This window comes from Kogia breviceps, chromosome 6 (assembly GCF_026419965.1).
Source record: "Kogia breviceps isolate mKogBre1 chromosome 6, mKogBre1 haplotype 1, whole genome shotgun sequence".
In the NCBI taxonomy this organism is placed as follows: domain Eukaryota; kingdom Metazoa; phylum Chordata; class Mammalia; order Artiodactyla; family Physeteridae; genus Kogia; species Kogia breviceps.
This window is the reverse complement of record NC_081315.1, coordinates 114,578,807-114,594,716: the sequence shown is the minus strand read 5'-3', so window position 1 is coordinate 114,594,716 and position 15,910 is coordinate 114,578,807. Positions and strand designations below refer to the sequence as shown.

The 15,910-nt window shown below is 38.1% G+C and overlaps 1 protein-coding gene across 3 annotated transcripts in view; it reads left to right on the top strand.

The window, feature by feature from the left end:
* TBCK (TBC1 domain containing kinase) overlaps positions 1-15,529 on the top strand; it is a 228,583-nt gene extending 213,054 nt beyond the window's left edge. For all 3 annotated transcript variants that reach the window (XM_067036443.1, XM_059065826.2, XM_059065825.2), the window contains exon 26: positions 14,974-15,529. In XM_067036443.1, the coding sequence (XP_066892544.1) occupies positions 14,974-15,084 (111 nt within the window). In that variant the 3' untranslated portion in view covers positions 15,085-15,529. The remainder of the gene's footprint in view (positions 1-14,973) is intronic.
* The last annotated feature ends 381 nt before the right edge of the window (positions 15,530-15,910 follow it).

Here is a 15,910-nt window from a genome sequence, read left to right as displayed (position 1 = left end):
CATCCACCTCCTGCCTCAATATGAGCCAGTATGTTTTTATGTCATAAAAACAAACTTTTATGTCCTAGCTAAAATGTTTTCTCCTATTTCTTTAGCATCAACTTTTCAGAAAACATCCTCGTAGCCATTCTTAAGAGAACTTATTTGAAAGTATAAGCTATTGTTAAACACTAAACTGTATATCTACTGAAATATCCCAATTTGCCATATGCATAAATACTAGGTCACTATCAACTATCATAAATTTTAAAATTAAGTGAATTAGCATAAAGGAAAATGTTTAATAGAGTTTATCACAAGTTTTAGGAGGTCTTTGAACTACTTAAAATTATATGTAGGGCTTCCCTGGTGGCGCAGTGGTTGAGAGTCTGCCTGCCGATGCAGGGGACGCGGGTTCGTGCCCCGGTCCGGGAAGATCCCACGTGCCGCGGAGCAGCTGGGCCCGTGAGCCATGGCCGCTGAGCCTGCGCGTCCAGAGCCTGTGCTCCGCAAAGGGAGAGACCACAACAGTGAGAGGCCCGCGTACCGCAAAAAATAAATAAATAAATAAAATAAAAATTTTAAAAATAAAATTATATGTAAACTGTTGTACATATGTGCTATATATATATATATATATTTAGAGAATAGGTTCATAAGCTTTCTTCTGATTGCCAGAAGTATATAGGACCCAGTAAACTGTAAGAGTCACAAGTATAAATTACTGCTCCAACATAAAGTTTACCGTTAATACTGTAAAGCATTAGTTAAAGAGTTCACCATTAACACCGAAAAGCCCTACCTTACATACCATTTGGGGACAACTCTGCTTTTTTAAGTTTGTATCTATACAATTTCAGGGTGTTGTAAATGGCTCTCCTATTAAAGGATCAATTGGGGAAAGGAAAGAGGAGAAAGGGAGGAAACTAGCTTTATAGTATTTACTATGAATCAAGCACTTACAGATATAATATCTAATTTAAAACTCCCAACAACACTTTAAGTACTATTCAAGTGTGTTGTTACAGATTTAACAGTGAAGGTGAAGAAACTAATGCCAAAAAGGCTAAGTGACTTACCCAAGATCCCACGGCTAACCAGTGGTAGAACCCTGATTCAAGCTCTGTATTGTCTAACTATGAAGTTCCCACACTTTCATCCATACCACCCAGCCTGTTTGATTGAAATAGTGGATTTTCTCACCTTCTTGACTGGTGGAACAAACTTTTAATTTTACGGAAAATTATTATTTGTCTTTGCTGTTAAGTAGGTCTGAAATTCTCTCATCTCTACTTCCCAACTGTGTTCACTCAGATCACCAATATCTCGTGCCTGACCTCCTGCAACTTCCCACTGTCTTTGCCTGCAGCCTGCTTCCCCCAGTTCCACCCTACAACCAGTGAGGTTTTTTGGGTTTTTGTGGGGTTTTTTTGCGGTACGCGGGCCTCTTACTGTTGTGGCCTCTCCCGTTGCGGAGCACAGGCTCCGGACGCGCAGGCTCAACGACCATGGCTCACGGGCCCAGCCGCTCCGCGGCACGTGGGATCTTCCCGGACCGGGGCACGAACCCGCGTCCCCTGCATCGGCAGGCGGACTCTCAACCACTGCGCCACCAGGGAAGCCCCCCAGTGAGGTTTTTGAAATGTCAGTCTGGTCATTGTCAGAATGCCTCTATGACTACTTGTAGTTCCTTATATGCTGTCTCTTTGTATTTGTCTCTATTTGAAGCATTCTTCTCATTTCTGTTCACCTAGGTAACTCCCATTTGTCTTGAAAAGCTGTTTATATAGCATTTCTTCATGGAACTCATTCTTAACTCCTCAAGTTTGGGACTAAGTACCCTTCCCAAGTGCTCATAGAAAATCTTTTACTTACTCTTATAGTGGCATTGGGACCACTATCATATACAGAGTCTCTGTGTGCATTAGATAAAAACCCATCCTTCATTTAGGGATACACAGCACCATGTAAGGGCGCAAAGTTTGGAAAGGAGAGGATGGGCCTACATTTCATGCTCCACTTACCTCTTTTCTGGGTTCTCTCATATAAGGCACAATTTGTACAATCTTAAATGATGGCTCTGCATAGCATTTATCAAATGGCATTGTAATCTCCTATCCACTTACCTGCATCTCCTACTAAACTCCAAGCTCACTGAGGACAGGGATTATATTGTATTCATGTACCCACAGCCCCTAGCATAGTGCCTTTCAAGTAACAAGCATTCAATAAATATTTGATGGTTGAATTAATGACTAAGTTAAGAATGAACACCTGAAAAATAATAGTTTGCAGTAGACAATGCACTTATAGAAATTGGTAAAAAGAAGAAGAAAATAAAAGAAAAAATGCTAATATCAACTACTAGTTTAAGACAAACACTGAGTGCCTACATGATGGAAACGATTATGAGGAAACAGAAATGAGAAAGACAGTCCCTTGCCCTTATAAAACTTGCAATCTATTGAGAATATAAGACTGATACAACCGATTAAAATTCAAAGTGGAATGTGTCATGTGCTATGAGATTTATAGTTAAAGTTCTAGAAAATCACTGAGAAGGAAGGAGTTTCTTCCAATTAACAGAAGGATTCCTAAAGCTTCATGGAGAAGGTGATAGTAGACCTAGACCTTGTATTATTGGTAGGATTTCAGTAAGAAGAAGTGTTGGGAGGAGGGCCATAGTCAGGAGGCAGCATTCCAGGCAAAGGAAATAACACAGGCTGATTGGAAAGCACAGGGCTTCTCTGAAGAGCATTTTAGCTACAGATAAGGCTGGAAAGACAGGGGGAGCTTTTTGTTATAGAGGGCCTTAAATGCTATGCTAGGGAGTTTACATTTTAGGAGTGGGGAGCTATTAAAGGTTTTAAAGAAGGAAAGTGACACTATCAGCTGTATTTTAGAAAGTCATTTGGAAAATTACTTTTAAAGTGTCTCTCATCTCTTTTGCCCTTGATCCCAATGAAATCGAAATTTTAAAACACCAAGAACCAGAGACCAGTTAAAGAATTTCACTCTGCCTATATTCTCAATCTATTTCAGTGCCAGATTCCTTCCAGATTCTACCTTTAGTTGACCTTCTGTCTCAAGCTTGCAATCTCCCATTGTCTAGTTTCTAAGCCCCCAGTGTCAGCAAAGCTCATGCGGCTGCTGGGAGAAGATGACACCGAGGGGTTTGTCTGAGACTGATAGCCAAAGATCTGCAACTTTCAAAAGGAGACTCAAGAAACGGCCTCACTGCTTTTATTATATGATTCAAAGCATCTGGTAACATCCTGTCATTATCTTCTCTTACGTTTATTTGGGATACTAAAGGACAACCTTCTTTCTCATTAACCTTTAACTTAAATATAAATATATGTATTTATATAAAGAATAGGCAAGTGTAAGTCTAAATTGAAGAATTTCTTTTGTCGTTCTCAAAACTCGAAGAAACTTTAGACTTAATATTATCAAGATGAAACTTTGAATAAGAGCTTTTAGGTACGTACTTACTGACTGTGGATAAACAAGCTATTCCTTGTAAGGGATCCACAGATCTTGACTCATCTTGCTTAAGGGCAATAACCCTGGGAAGGAAAATATCTCTACACAGCAGTTACTGGAGTCTCAGGATTTCCTAAAGGTCTTCCATAATTTTACCATGTAGGCGCAGAGTGCTAGGTAAAAGGGAAAGGGAAAAACTAAAAATGCAAGAACCACTTAGGAACTAATTCAAGAGTAATTGGGGTCTAAAATGGAGTAGAAGCAGAGGAATGGAAAAAGAGGGAATGGATCCAAGACAAATGACAGAACTAACACAGCTTTGTGCCTAACTGAATAATATAGAGCCAAAGGCCTTTTTTTTTTTAACTCAAAGATCACCTTAAAGTTTCCAGCTTTGGTTTTGCGGGGAAGTTGCTGATACCTTTAACAGAGATAAGAAAGAGAAAAATAAATAAATTTGGAGAGAATGTAATGAATTTTGGACATACTGTGTTTGAGGTGCTAATGGGACATCAGTATAAAAAATGTCAGTCAAGGATTTAGAGGTTCAGACTGGAATTCAAAGGGGAGTTAAAACTAGATGGGTATATATAGAATCCTTCCACTTATAAACAGTTAGTATTCTACAATACAGAACAAAAAGATGTAGGGTTTTTCTTAAACGTATGGATACCAAGGGAGGAAGGAGGGGGTAGGATGAATTGGGAGATAGGAATTGGCATATATACACTACTATGTATAAAATAGATGACTAATGAGAACCTACTGCATAGCACAGGGAACTCTACTCAATGTTCTGTGGTGACCTAAATGGGAAGGAAATCCAAAAAAGAGGGGATATTTTTATACATATAGCTGATTCACTTTGCTGTACAGCAGAAACTAACACAACATTGTAAAGCAACTGTACTCCAGTAAAAATTAATTTTAAAAAAGATGTAGGGTTTTTCTTTACCATAACTAAATTTAAAAACTTATAAATGTATTATTTTAGGAAAGGAAACAAATTCCAGGTGATAACCTGAACAAGAGATTGTCAAAAGACCATTAAAAGATACAACTTACATTTGTTTCAAAATATTGTAAAAATCCATTGTCTCCATTACAAAATAGCTTATAAATAAGAAAAATTTGCTTTAATGCCAGTGATTGGTAGAGGAGATCAACAAAGAAAACAAGAGATCAAAGGAAAATGGAAGAGAAAGGAAAGGAAAATATCATTTGGACATGTGAGGAAAAAAAAATCTGTTATTGAGATGTAAACAAAGCAAACAATGGAGCAGAAGTTGCATTGACTTATGCTGACATCATGTGACCTTGGGAAATATTTATTTTCCTTGCCGTTTCTATTTAAAATGTATACTTTAAAACATGAAAATTATTTTCCTTTCCTTTACTCCTCATGGGATTTTGTTAGAATTATATATAAGATGGTAAAATAGAAGAGACAAAGAAGAGAACTTTATAATTGCACATGAAAATATTAACTTCTCTCTTTCTCATATACCCCTTGAGTGGCCCATATACCACTAAAAATTACCGAACTCATTGAGAGAATAGCACTGCAACTTACTAAAAAATAATCATGGAGGCCAAGAATAGAAGGTGAAACTTTCACTGCGTTATCTTCATATTCTTCATCTGCTTCAGTTCCTTAACTGTGGAAATGGACTGAGGACATTGTCTCTGATCCGACTGCTCTGTGGCCTTCTATATTAAAATTATCACACAAAGTTTATTATTTCTATATTTATAAACGTCATCATTACTTTTTTGTATAAATGTTTTTTATATTGATAACTTTCAAAGACTTTTTAAAAATGTCTTTAAAATTTTAAACACATTGAGTTAGTGTGCTAGAATTATGTATATGTCCGCTTATATAACACAAACTATAAAAATGTTTTTTAAGATGAAATCTTTACACTATCCCATTTCCTAATCCCCAAAGATTAGTTTCAAGAATAGAAGACTAATATACACCATAGCATGGATTCTGAATATCCCAGACACCATTAGGATAGTTATCTCTCAAATAAACATGGACCAGAACGCTTAGACCATATAATGTCTGTTTTTGTAAACTCTCCCATTTTTTTTTCTTACTGCATAATTAACCATATTCCAGTATATAACATGCTAGAGTAATACCCTAGAATTACCTGTTTTGCTCCTTACTTGTCACAAGTGCCTTTGGTAAGGTGTAAGATGATTACTGGCCTTGTGTTCACCTTCTTGGTTTTGCCTTCCAGCCGATCACCAAAATCAAGCCAATTAATATATCCATCACTTCACCATTTTTTTTCTTTTTTTTTTTTTTTGCAAATTTCAAATATACAATGAGGTATTGTTATACTTGCTGTATATAGTAACTAGTAAACATGCTGTACATTAGATCTCCAGAACTTGTTCATCTTGCACAACTGAAATTTTGTATCCTTTGACCAACATCTGCCCATGTCCTCCCATTGACCCCCTCACCCCTGGCAACCACCATTCTACCTCTGCTTCTATGAACTTGATATTTGTTATTCCACATGTAAGTGAAATCATACATATTTGTTTTTATGTCTCTGGCTTATTTCAGTTAGCATATGTCCTCCAGGTTCACCCATGTATCACCAATGGCAGGATTTCCTTTTTTAAGGTTGACTACTAATCCGTTGTTTATATACACAACATTTTCTTGATCCATTACCTGTCAATGGACATTTAGGTTGTTTCTTTTTTTTTTTTATTGAAGTGTAGTTGATTTACAATGTTGTTAATTACTGCTGTACAGCAAAGTGATTCAGTTAAACATATATATACATTCTTTTTTTAAATATTCTTTTCCATTATGGTTTATCATAGGATATTGAGTATAGTTCTCTATGATATATAGTAGAACCTTGTTGTTTATCCATTCTCTATATATAAGCTTACATCTACTAACGCCAACCTCCCAGTCCATCCCTGTCCCAAACCCCTCCCCCTTGGCAACCACCAGTCTGTTCTCTATGTTCATGATTCTGTTTCTGTTTCATAGATAGGTTCATTTGTGTCATATTTTAGATTCCACATATAAGTGATATCATATGGTATTTTTCTTTCTCTTTCTGACTTCACTTAGTATGATAATCTCTAGTTGCTTCTATGTTGCTGCAAATGGCCTTATTTTGTTCCTTTTTATGGCTGAGTAGTATTCCATTGTATATATGTACCACATCTTCTTTATCCATTCATCCATTAATGGACACTTAGGTTGTTTCCATGTCTTGGCTATTGTGAATAGCGCTGCTATGAACATAGGGGTACATGTAGGTTGTTTCTATATCTTGGCTATTATAAATAGTGCTGCAATGAACATGGGAATGCAGATGCCTCTTCAAGATCCAGATTTCATTTCCTTTGGATATATACCCAGAAGTGGGATTTCTGGGTCATATGGTAATTCTGTTTTTAGTTTTGGAGGAACATCCATACTGTTTTCCATAATGGCTGCAACAATTTACATTCCCACCAACAAAGTGCAAGGGTTTTCTTATGTAGTTTGTTTATAAAAATAAACATATGTAGTACTCTTAAGAAAATAAATGTCAGTGTGTTAATTATACAATATCTGGGTACAGAAAACTAGCAGGAGACAGAATACTTTTCTCAGTTATGGGAGGAACATAATAAGGAACAAAACAAAAAATGACATTTTAAAATTATTGTATAATTGAGGGAAGAGATCAGTGGAGTATTAGTTAAATCATTTCTACCTCTTTCCTGCTAATCCTTGTCACAGCTCTTACGTTTCTAATTGGGATCACTGAGTTGGGCAGTTAAAATGATCAAGACATTTATTAATGACTCCAGAAATCTCTTAAATAATCAGAACAAGACAGGCCTTGGGTTATATTTAAGGCCACATTGTACTCCAGATGGAGAAATCACCCCATATCTTACTTCTCATCTCAAATATGTTTATCTGAGTTGTCCAGCCAAACTCTTAGAAATAGGTACATAATATGCATAAAGTATCAGCCTAGCTCCAATCACATGGTGCCAGAAATATTAAATGTGCCCCATATTTTCAGCATTCCAGAGAATCAAGAGGACACAAAACTAGCACAGCATCAGCTTCACATCCATAAAACCAAGAAAATGAAATTGCTACAGTTGCTCATTACTGGCTAATTGCCAGTTCCCTTATTCAGTTTCATACCCAACCAAAAGTGATATTTCACTTTTGAAATATTACCCCAAATTTAGCATTATTTGTCAGGGAAAGGAATGGACAAATAAATGGAAGAGAGAGACTTCTCAGCTTGAGCTTCACCAGGGAGTTGGTCAATTCATGCCCATTGTCCAGCCCCTAATATGAACTTAAAACTCACAAGGCCAGCTAATTGTTTGCAATGTGCTTAATTGTCTGCAATGTGCTCCTTGCAGAATCTGGAGGAGCCGTTTTCTTAGCTTCCTGCTGCTACTATAGATTCCACCCAAAACTGTGTCCTAGGATACCCAGTAAGAAACAACATGATCCTGGTCTGTGCCCCTCACAAATCTTACCTGTTCTCAGCTTTAATTTCTTGACCTTAGTTAACATGCACTACTCTGTGGTAGTTCAAAAATCCCTTTCCTCCACTCATTCTCCTGCTACAGTAGAACTTGACTTCCTCTAGACAAACATGCCAGCCTCTTAGTCCAAGCTCAGATGCAAGGTAAAGAGAGAAAACAAGATGGAGTGGCACCCACAAGAGCCTGCCACTTTCAGACAGTGATGATTTCAGGTGTGCCTACCCAAGCCCTAGAAACGAGTACCGCCTCCAGATCCCACTAACCAGAGGAATGACAAAAATGCCAGAGCTTTGCCCTCTCCAAGTGGGAGTACTTCCCACAAGAAATGCAGCTGCCCCTGGAGTCTGTGATTCCCAAAATTCTATCTCAGCAAATACCAGATTCTGCCAACTCCACGTAGGATGTTGCCTGCTAGATCTCAACCGGTTGTATAGTTTGAGGAGCCGCATTGTCTCCAGGCAGGACTTGGTCTTACAAATTCCAGCCCCACAACATGGCAGCCTCTTTTAGTGCAAAGTGACTTGCTCTCCACACAGTACTATACTTATAAAACTTACAGTGTGCAGTCCCAGACAAACCTGACCAGCAAATGAATCTCATTATGTAATAAAGCAGTCCTCAATCTGGCTACACAATAGAATCACCTAGAATTATAGGTGAAAAAAAACCAAAAATGTTGCTGGAGCTTCATCCCAAGAAACTCTACTTCTTACTGGTGTGGAGTGGGCCTGAGTATCCGTGTTTTACTGAAAGCACCTAGATGATTCTAATGGCTTCATAACACTGGTCCGATATGATATCTTGCCACTTCCACCAAGGATATCATTCAGTAAGTCTAGGTTTATGATTTCTGTTTGAAGTCAGGCCTCTCCCAAAGCTGCAGTTGTAGTCTACACCAGACGCTTCATCACCAAAGTCCAGTACCCTGTCTATTCACTCAGTAAAGCTGCCAATTCCAGATGGAAAGTAAAAGATGGATGAAACCCTGAACTCTGTGTGCCTGGTTCTCCTGTGTTCCACCATATATCTTCTCCATAAGTGACATGGCTTTTTTCACACAGTGGATTCATAGCCCTTTCTTTCCTCCCTAACCTGTCAAGCTGTAGACTCAGAGAGCGCTACCTGGTCAGTGTAACGACAGTGACCATCACTTCTGGGTTCTCATTCCCTCCAGGTATTACTAATGAAAGAGGAATGGGGAGAGGGCAACAGCCCCCTAACCCCTGTTAAATTCAGGAGTACCTGAACTTTTGTTTTTGTAATAGCCATACTGCTTAATATTGTTTGCTACTGTCTCCTCCACTGAACTGTAAGCACTGCAAAAACTGAAACAGTGCCTGGTACTTAGTAGGAATTCAGTGAAATGTTTGATTGATAAGTGAATGAACAAATGAATGAATAATAGATGGAAAAGAGCTCTTTCCATGGTAGGAGTGGAAAGATGCTGTCGTGGCTTCACTGTTAGGGGCCAATATGTAACATGGATAATTGGAACCACAAGCAGAGGACTGGAGGAGCAGAACTCATAATCTTAACCTGAAAATTCAACACTTGCTCCTTTTGTTTACTTAGGCACAGGCTTGCTTCATTTCAAGGCACCTGAACATTTGCCATCTCCTTGTATTCCATTTCTGCTTTTCTTCTCAGACCTCCCACACCGCAGCAGCCTAATTGTTCTAAAATGCTCTGTTCTGCTTGCTTTGCCTTCACCATTTTCCAGCTCAGTAGCAGCCTACTTGTTATGTCCCTCCTTAAAATAACAGTGGGAGCTCTTTCCAGCTCTACAGCATAGTTTAAGAGAGATTAGGTAAATGTACAGTAAGTCCTTTCTTACTCATTTTCTGACTTCTGTAGTGTTTTGAAAGTACTGAATGCTAAGACTGCTTATCCACAAGCCTTTTTGAGTAATGATATGTTTATCTTAGAATTTCGACCTAAATGGTAATTGTATTGCTGCATGTGGGAGAATGAAGCCAAGATGTTTCAGTAATCATATAGTACAAGAGACTGTGCTGCCTGCACATATGACTTGGGACAGGTGAATCTGGTGCCTCTGTTCTTAAGGACTGGTTGAAAGAGAAATAAGCAAGAAGCACAGGATGAAGATCAGCTCACTTTGCACTGTAGCTCACTTAATACCTTTTGAAATACAGTACACTATTTATCTTCAACATTAATTACTATTAAGGATATCCTCAGTGGCTCTAAAAGAGCTTATGCTCTAAATCATGAACAGCATTTGAATCTCTCTTAAGGCATTGCAGAGAATGGTGGAAAAGTTAAGTGGGGTCAGCAGTACTGAGTTCCTTTTCTGTTGTTTTGAAAATTGCTAAGATCTGAGTCCAACAACATCTATGGGTTGGCCCAAAAGTTCCTTCGGTTTTTAAGTAAAAATAAAAGACACATTTTTCATTTTCACCAAGAACTTGATTGAACAATGTATTCACCGTTTTGTTCCACTACCTTCTGCCATTTTTCAGGCAACTTTATAATTCCATCGTCCCAAAACTTTTCATCATTTTGAGCAAAGAACTGGTCCAGGTGCCTTTTACAGTCTTCCAGGGAAAAGAAATTTTTTCTGTTAAGAGAATTTTGTAAAGACCGAAATAAATGGAAATCCAAAGGTGCAATGTCTGGTGAATACGGTGGATGAACCAGAACTTCTCAGCCAAGATGCACCACGTTTTGCATGGTCATCAAAGAAACATGCAGTCTTGCATTATCCTGATGGAAGATTATGCGTTTTCTGTTGACTAGTTCTGGATGCTTTTCGTTGAGTACTGCTTTCAGTTGGTCTAATGGGGAGCAGTACTTTTTGGAATTAATCGTTTGTTTTTCTGGAAGAAGTTCATAGGAGAGGACTCCCTTCCAATCCCACCAGATACAAAACATCACCTTCTCTGGATGAAGACCAGCCTTTGGTGTGGTTGGTGGTGGTTTATTTCGGTTGCCCCACGATCTCTTCCATTCCACATTATTGTACAGTATCCACTTTTCATCGCACATCACAATTTATTTTAAAAACAGAACATTTTCATTATGTTTCAGCAGAGAATCGCATGTGGAAATATGGTCAAGAAGGTTTTTTTCACTTAACTTATGTAGAACCTAAACATCAAAGCGATTCACATAACCAGGCTGGTGCAGATGATTTTCAACGCTTGATTTGGATATTTTGAGTATGTCGGCTCTCTCCCTCATGGTATAATGCTCAGTGTTCTCAATTAATGTCTCGATTTGATCGCTATCAACTTCAGCCGGTCTACCCAACCGTGGAGCATTGTTCAGTGAGAAATCTCCAGCACGAAACTTCGCAAACCACTTTTGACACGTTCGATCAGTCACAGCATCTTCTCCATATGCTGCACAAATCTTTTTTTTGCGTTTCAGTTGCGTTTTTAACCTTTCTTGAAATAATAAAGCATAATATGCTGAAAATGTTGATTTTTTCTTCCATCTTCAATATTAAAATGACTACACAAAAATTCATCAGTTTTGATAAGTTTTTTATTTTTTAATGCATGCTTCTATGACGGCTGTCACAGTACAGTCTAACAAAACTGTTTCAAGTGACATTAAAAGCAACTAAGTTCTACTAGAGCCATCTTATGGAAAAAGACCGAATGAACTTTTTGGCCAATCCAATATTTCACCTACTTACTGATATCTTTATCTTTGGGCTTAAGATAGTATTTTTCAAAATATTGTCCACAGACCTCCTTTAGAATCATCTAATGGTGTTTGTTGAAAAATAAAAACAAAAACAAAAAACACATTCCTGAGCCGCAGCTCAATAAACAGAATCTCTGAGTGAGGCCTTGAAGTTATCCTGACCAAACCACTCAGCTGATTCTTTTGAACCCATAAAGTCTAGACTGCTGGCTTGAGACTTCACCAATATTAAGCTTCAAATACTCCCAAGAGGCAATAACACTGTGAGCAGGTATTAGTCATTTTTCTTGAAAGATCTGGGATCAGGTTATGATAAAGTAATTGAGAAAAACGTGAGGACACAAACACCCAAGGGGGAGGAATAGGACACCACCTATACACAGAGAATGGCCAGAGAGCTAAAGAAAACTTTCTTTACTTTACCTCTACTTCTTTACCCTTTTGCCCTTGGGTATTTGTCCTTTACCATAGTTTAGTTGAGACCAATAGGCATATATTGAGCCCCTGCCATGTGCCGGGCACTATGGACTACACTAGCCAAAGCAATCTACAGATTCTATGCAATCCCTATCAAACTACCAATGGCATTTTTCACAGAACTAGAACAAAAAATTGCACAATTTGTATGGAAACACAAAAGACCCCAAATAGCCAAAGCAATCTTGAGAAAGAAAAACGGAACTGGAGGAATCAGGCTCCCTGACTTCAGACTATACTACAGAGCTACAGTAATCAAGAAATTGTGGTACTGGCACAAAAACAGAAATATAGATCAATGGAACAGGATAGAAAGCCTAGAGATAAACCCACACACCTATGGTCACCTTATCTTTGATAAAGGAGGCAAGGGTATACAATGGAGAAAAGACCACCTCTTCAATAAGTGGTGCTGGGAAAACTGGACAACTACATGTAAAAGAATGAATTAGAACACTTCCTAACACCATACACAAAAATAAACTCAAAATGGATTAAAGACCTAAATGTAAGGCCAGACACTATCAAACTCTTAGAGGAAAACATAGGCAGAACACTCTATGACATGAATCACAGCAAGATCCTTTTTGACCCACCTCCTAGAGAAATGGAAATTAAAACAAAAATAAACAAATGGCACCTAATGAAACTTAAAAGCTTTTGCACAGCGAAAGAAACCATGAACAAGACGAAAAGACAACCCTCAGAATGGGAGAAGATATTTGCAAATGGAGCAACTGACAAAGGATTAATCTCCAAAATATACAAGCAGCTCATGAAGCTCAATCTCAGAAAAACAAACAACCCAGTCCAAAAATGGGCAGAAGACCTAAATAGACATTTCTCCAAAGAAGTTACACAGATTGCCAACAAACACATGAAAGGATGCTCAACATCACTAAACATTAGAGAAATGCAAACCAAAACTACAGTGAGGTATCACCTCAGACCGGTCAGAATGGGCATCATCAAAAAATCTACAAACAATAAATGCTGGAGAGGGTGTGGAGAAAAGGGAACCCTCTTGCACTGTTGGTGGGAATGTAAATTGATACAGCCACTATGGAGAACATTATGGAGGTTCCTTAAAAAACTAAAAATAGAACTACCATATGAGCCATCAATCCCACTACTGGGCATATACCCTGAGAAAACCATAATTCAAAAGAGTCATGTACCACAATGTTCAGTGCAGCACTATTTACAATAGCCAGGTCATGGAACAACCTAAGTGTCCATCGACAGATGACTGGATAAAGAAGATGTGGCACATTTATACAATGGAATATTACTTAGCCATAAAAAGAAATGAAATTGAGTTATTTGTTGTGAGGTGGATGGACCTAGAGTCTGTCATACAGTCAAGTAAGTCAGAAAGAGAAAAGCAGATACCATATGCTAACACATATATATGGAATCTTAAAAAAAAAAGGATTCTGATGAACCTAGGGGCAGGATAGGAATAAAGATGCAGACGTAGAGAATGGAGTTGAGGACACAGAGAGGGGGAAGGGTAAGCTGGGACAAAGTGAGAGAGTGGCATGGACATATATACACTACCAAATGTAAAAAAGATAGCTAGTGGGAAGCAGCCACATAGCACAGGGAGATCAGATCGGTGCTTTGTGACCACCTAGAGGAGCGGGATAGGGAGGGTGGGAGGGAGACGCAAGAGGGAGGGGATATGGGGATATATGTATGCATATAGCCGATTCACTTTGTTATACATCAGAAACTAACACAACATTGTAAAGCAATTATACTCCAATAAAGATGTTTAAAAAAAAAAAAGAAAAAAAGAAACAACACTCTTACTATCCTAGAGGAGTTTACAGTTTGCTAGAGGAAGCAGGCTCTTAAATGGGCAATTTAAATAAATGTGGTAAGCCAAAGGTAGAGATTTGCACAAAAAATCTGGGCCTGAAAAGAGGGCCCCCTAATGGAAACTTAGCTCCTAAACAAGGAATTGCCTGAGTAAGGACGTTAAGTAGAAATTAGGCAGATCGGGGTGGGGGGTTGCTTGTGAGGAGAAACTAAAATGGGGACCAGGAGTTGGTGGGAAATGGAGCATGTTTCCAACAGACAGTGCACAACCGAAAAAGACTCTGAATCCTAAAGTGATCCCATGTGTCAGGGGATTGATTACAGTCCAGGACTGCTTCATCGTAAAGTACAAGGAGTAGAGAAAGATAATCAACGATCCTGGATAGGTAGACATGGGCAAGCAGGCATCTGGAAGACTTCTTGCAGCAGTCCTTTGAATTTATTCCAAATTTATGGTCTCAAACTGTTCATTGCAGTTGCTCCAAAAACATGTTAGAACCAGTTCATGAGCCTTCTCTGGGATATTGTGCATGTAATTGCAATAACTAATATGTTGAAAATACTGTAAAAATTGTTCAAAATATAGATTTGAGAATGTTTTGACTCTCACTGGAAAGATATATGAAAAATAGGAATATTAATGTTCTCTGGAGAGGGAAACTGAGAACAGAGGTAGGAGGAATTTACCTGCATAGTCTCACGGTATACCCTTTTATATTGTTTGAATTGTTTACCAAGTATATTTATTGCCTATTCAAACAAGTTTACAAGAGAATTAAAGGGAGACATTTATCCCATAGCATAAGTATATTTGAAAAGAGGGATTTAATTTATATTAAAAACTACATTAATGATTCATCGATAGAACAGTGACAGCAGTAATAACATTATCATTATCATTTGTCTATCACAGCTTGAGAAAAAAACGGGATTGGAGATATATCAATTTCGTGTATCCTTTATACATTTGTCCTTTTTTTTTTTCAGTTTGCGGCTCATCTTGTGAAGATGAAATATCCAAGAATCTGTATTCTAGATGGTGGCATTAATAAGCTCAAGCCAACAGGCTTCCTCACTGTCCCGTCTCCTCAAATATGAAAACAAGAGTCTGGCTGTCAAAAGGACAGGGTGGCATCACCCCCAGCAGCACAGCTCTTCACAGCCTTGCCACTCTAAGGCAGAACTAGACTTCCAGATTGTTACATTTCCATTTCAAGTTTTGTCATGAGACATTTTTTTTGTAATCTCATGACCGAAATGTTCAGCTATCCAGGCAACAAACTTGACTGTACATGTATTGCCGAAAGAATTTTCTTAACAATGAAATCCGATCATGTATTTTTACCACACCAATGCAAAGCCAGAAGAATTCAACTGACGAGGCAGATTTAGCATTATCAAGAAGTCTCAGTTACACTGAAAAGGCTGTCTTCCATTGCACTGAACAGACAGTCCTAACAAAGGTATTCTTTAGAAATATAGACTGAATGTGAGCTGAAATCATCCTTCCATGATAATAAAAACTGAAAAGCTATTCACAATACATTCCTTATAAGTAAATGCTATATTTGGTAACTCATTTGGGGCCCAGATATATATATATATATATGGGGGGGGGGGGTTAGAGGGAGCAGAATTTAACCCTTTGGAGAAAGTAATAACAGTTTACTTCAAGAAAAATGAAAGTCAGAAACCATTCATATTATATAGAATATTTTTCAGCTCCTGTAGCTGAGACACCCAAAATAAGAGTGACTTAGACAAGCTAGAACTTTGTCTCTCACATAAAAGTCTGCATAGTCAATCTAGGGCTAGTTTATTGGTTTCATTAGCATTAAGAACTCAGGTGTCTGTTCTCATTCTTTACCACCCTCAACACTTAGTTTCTATTCTCATAGATCAAGATGGCCATTAGCTCCCACCA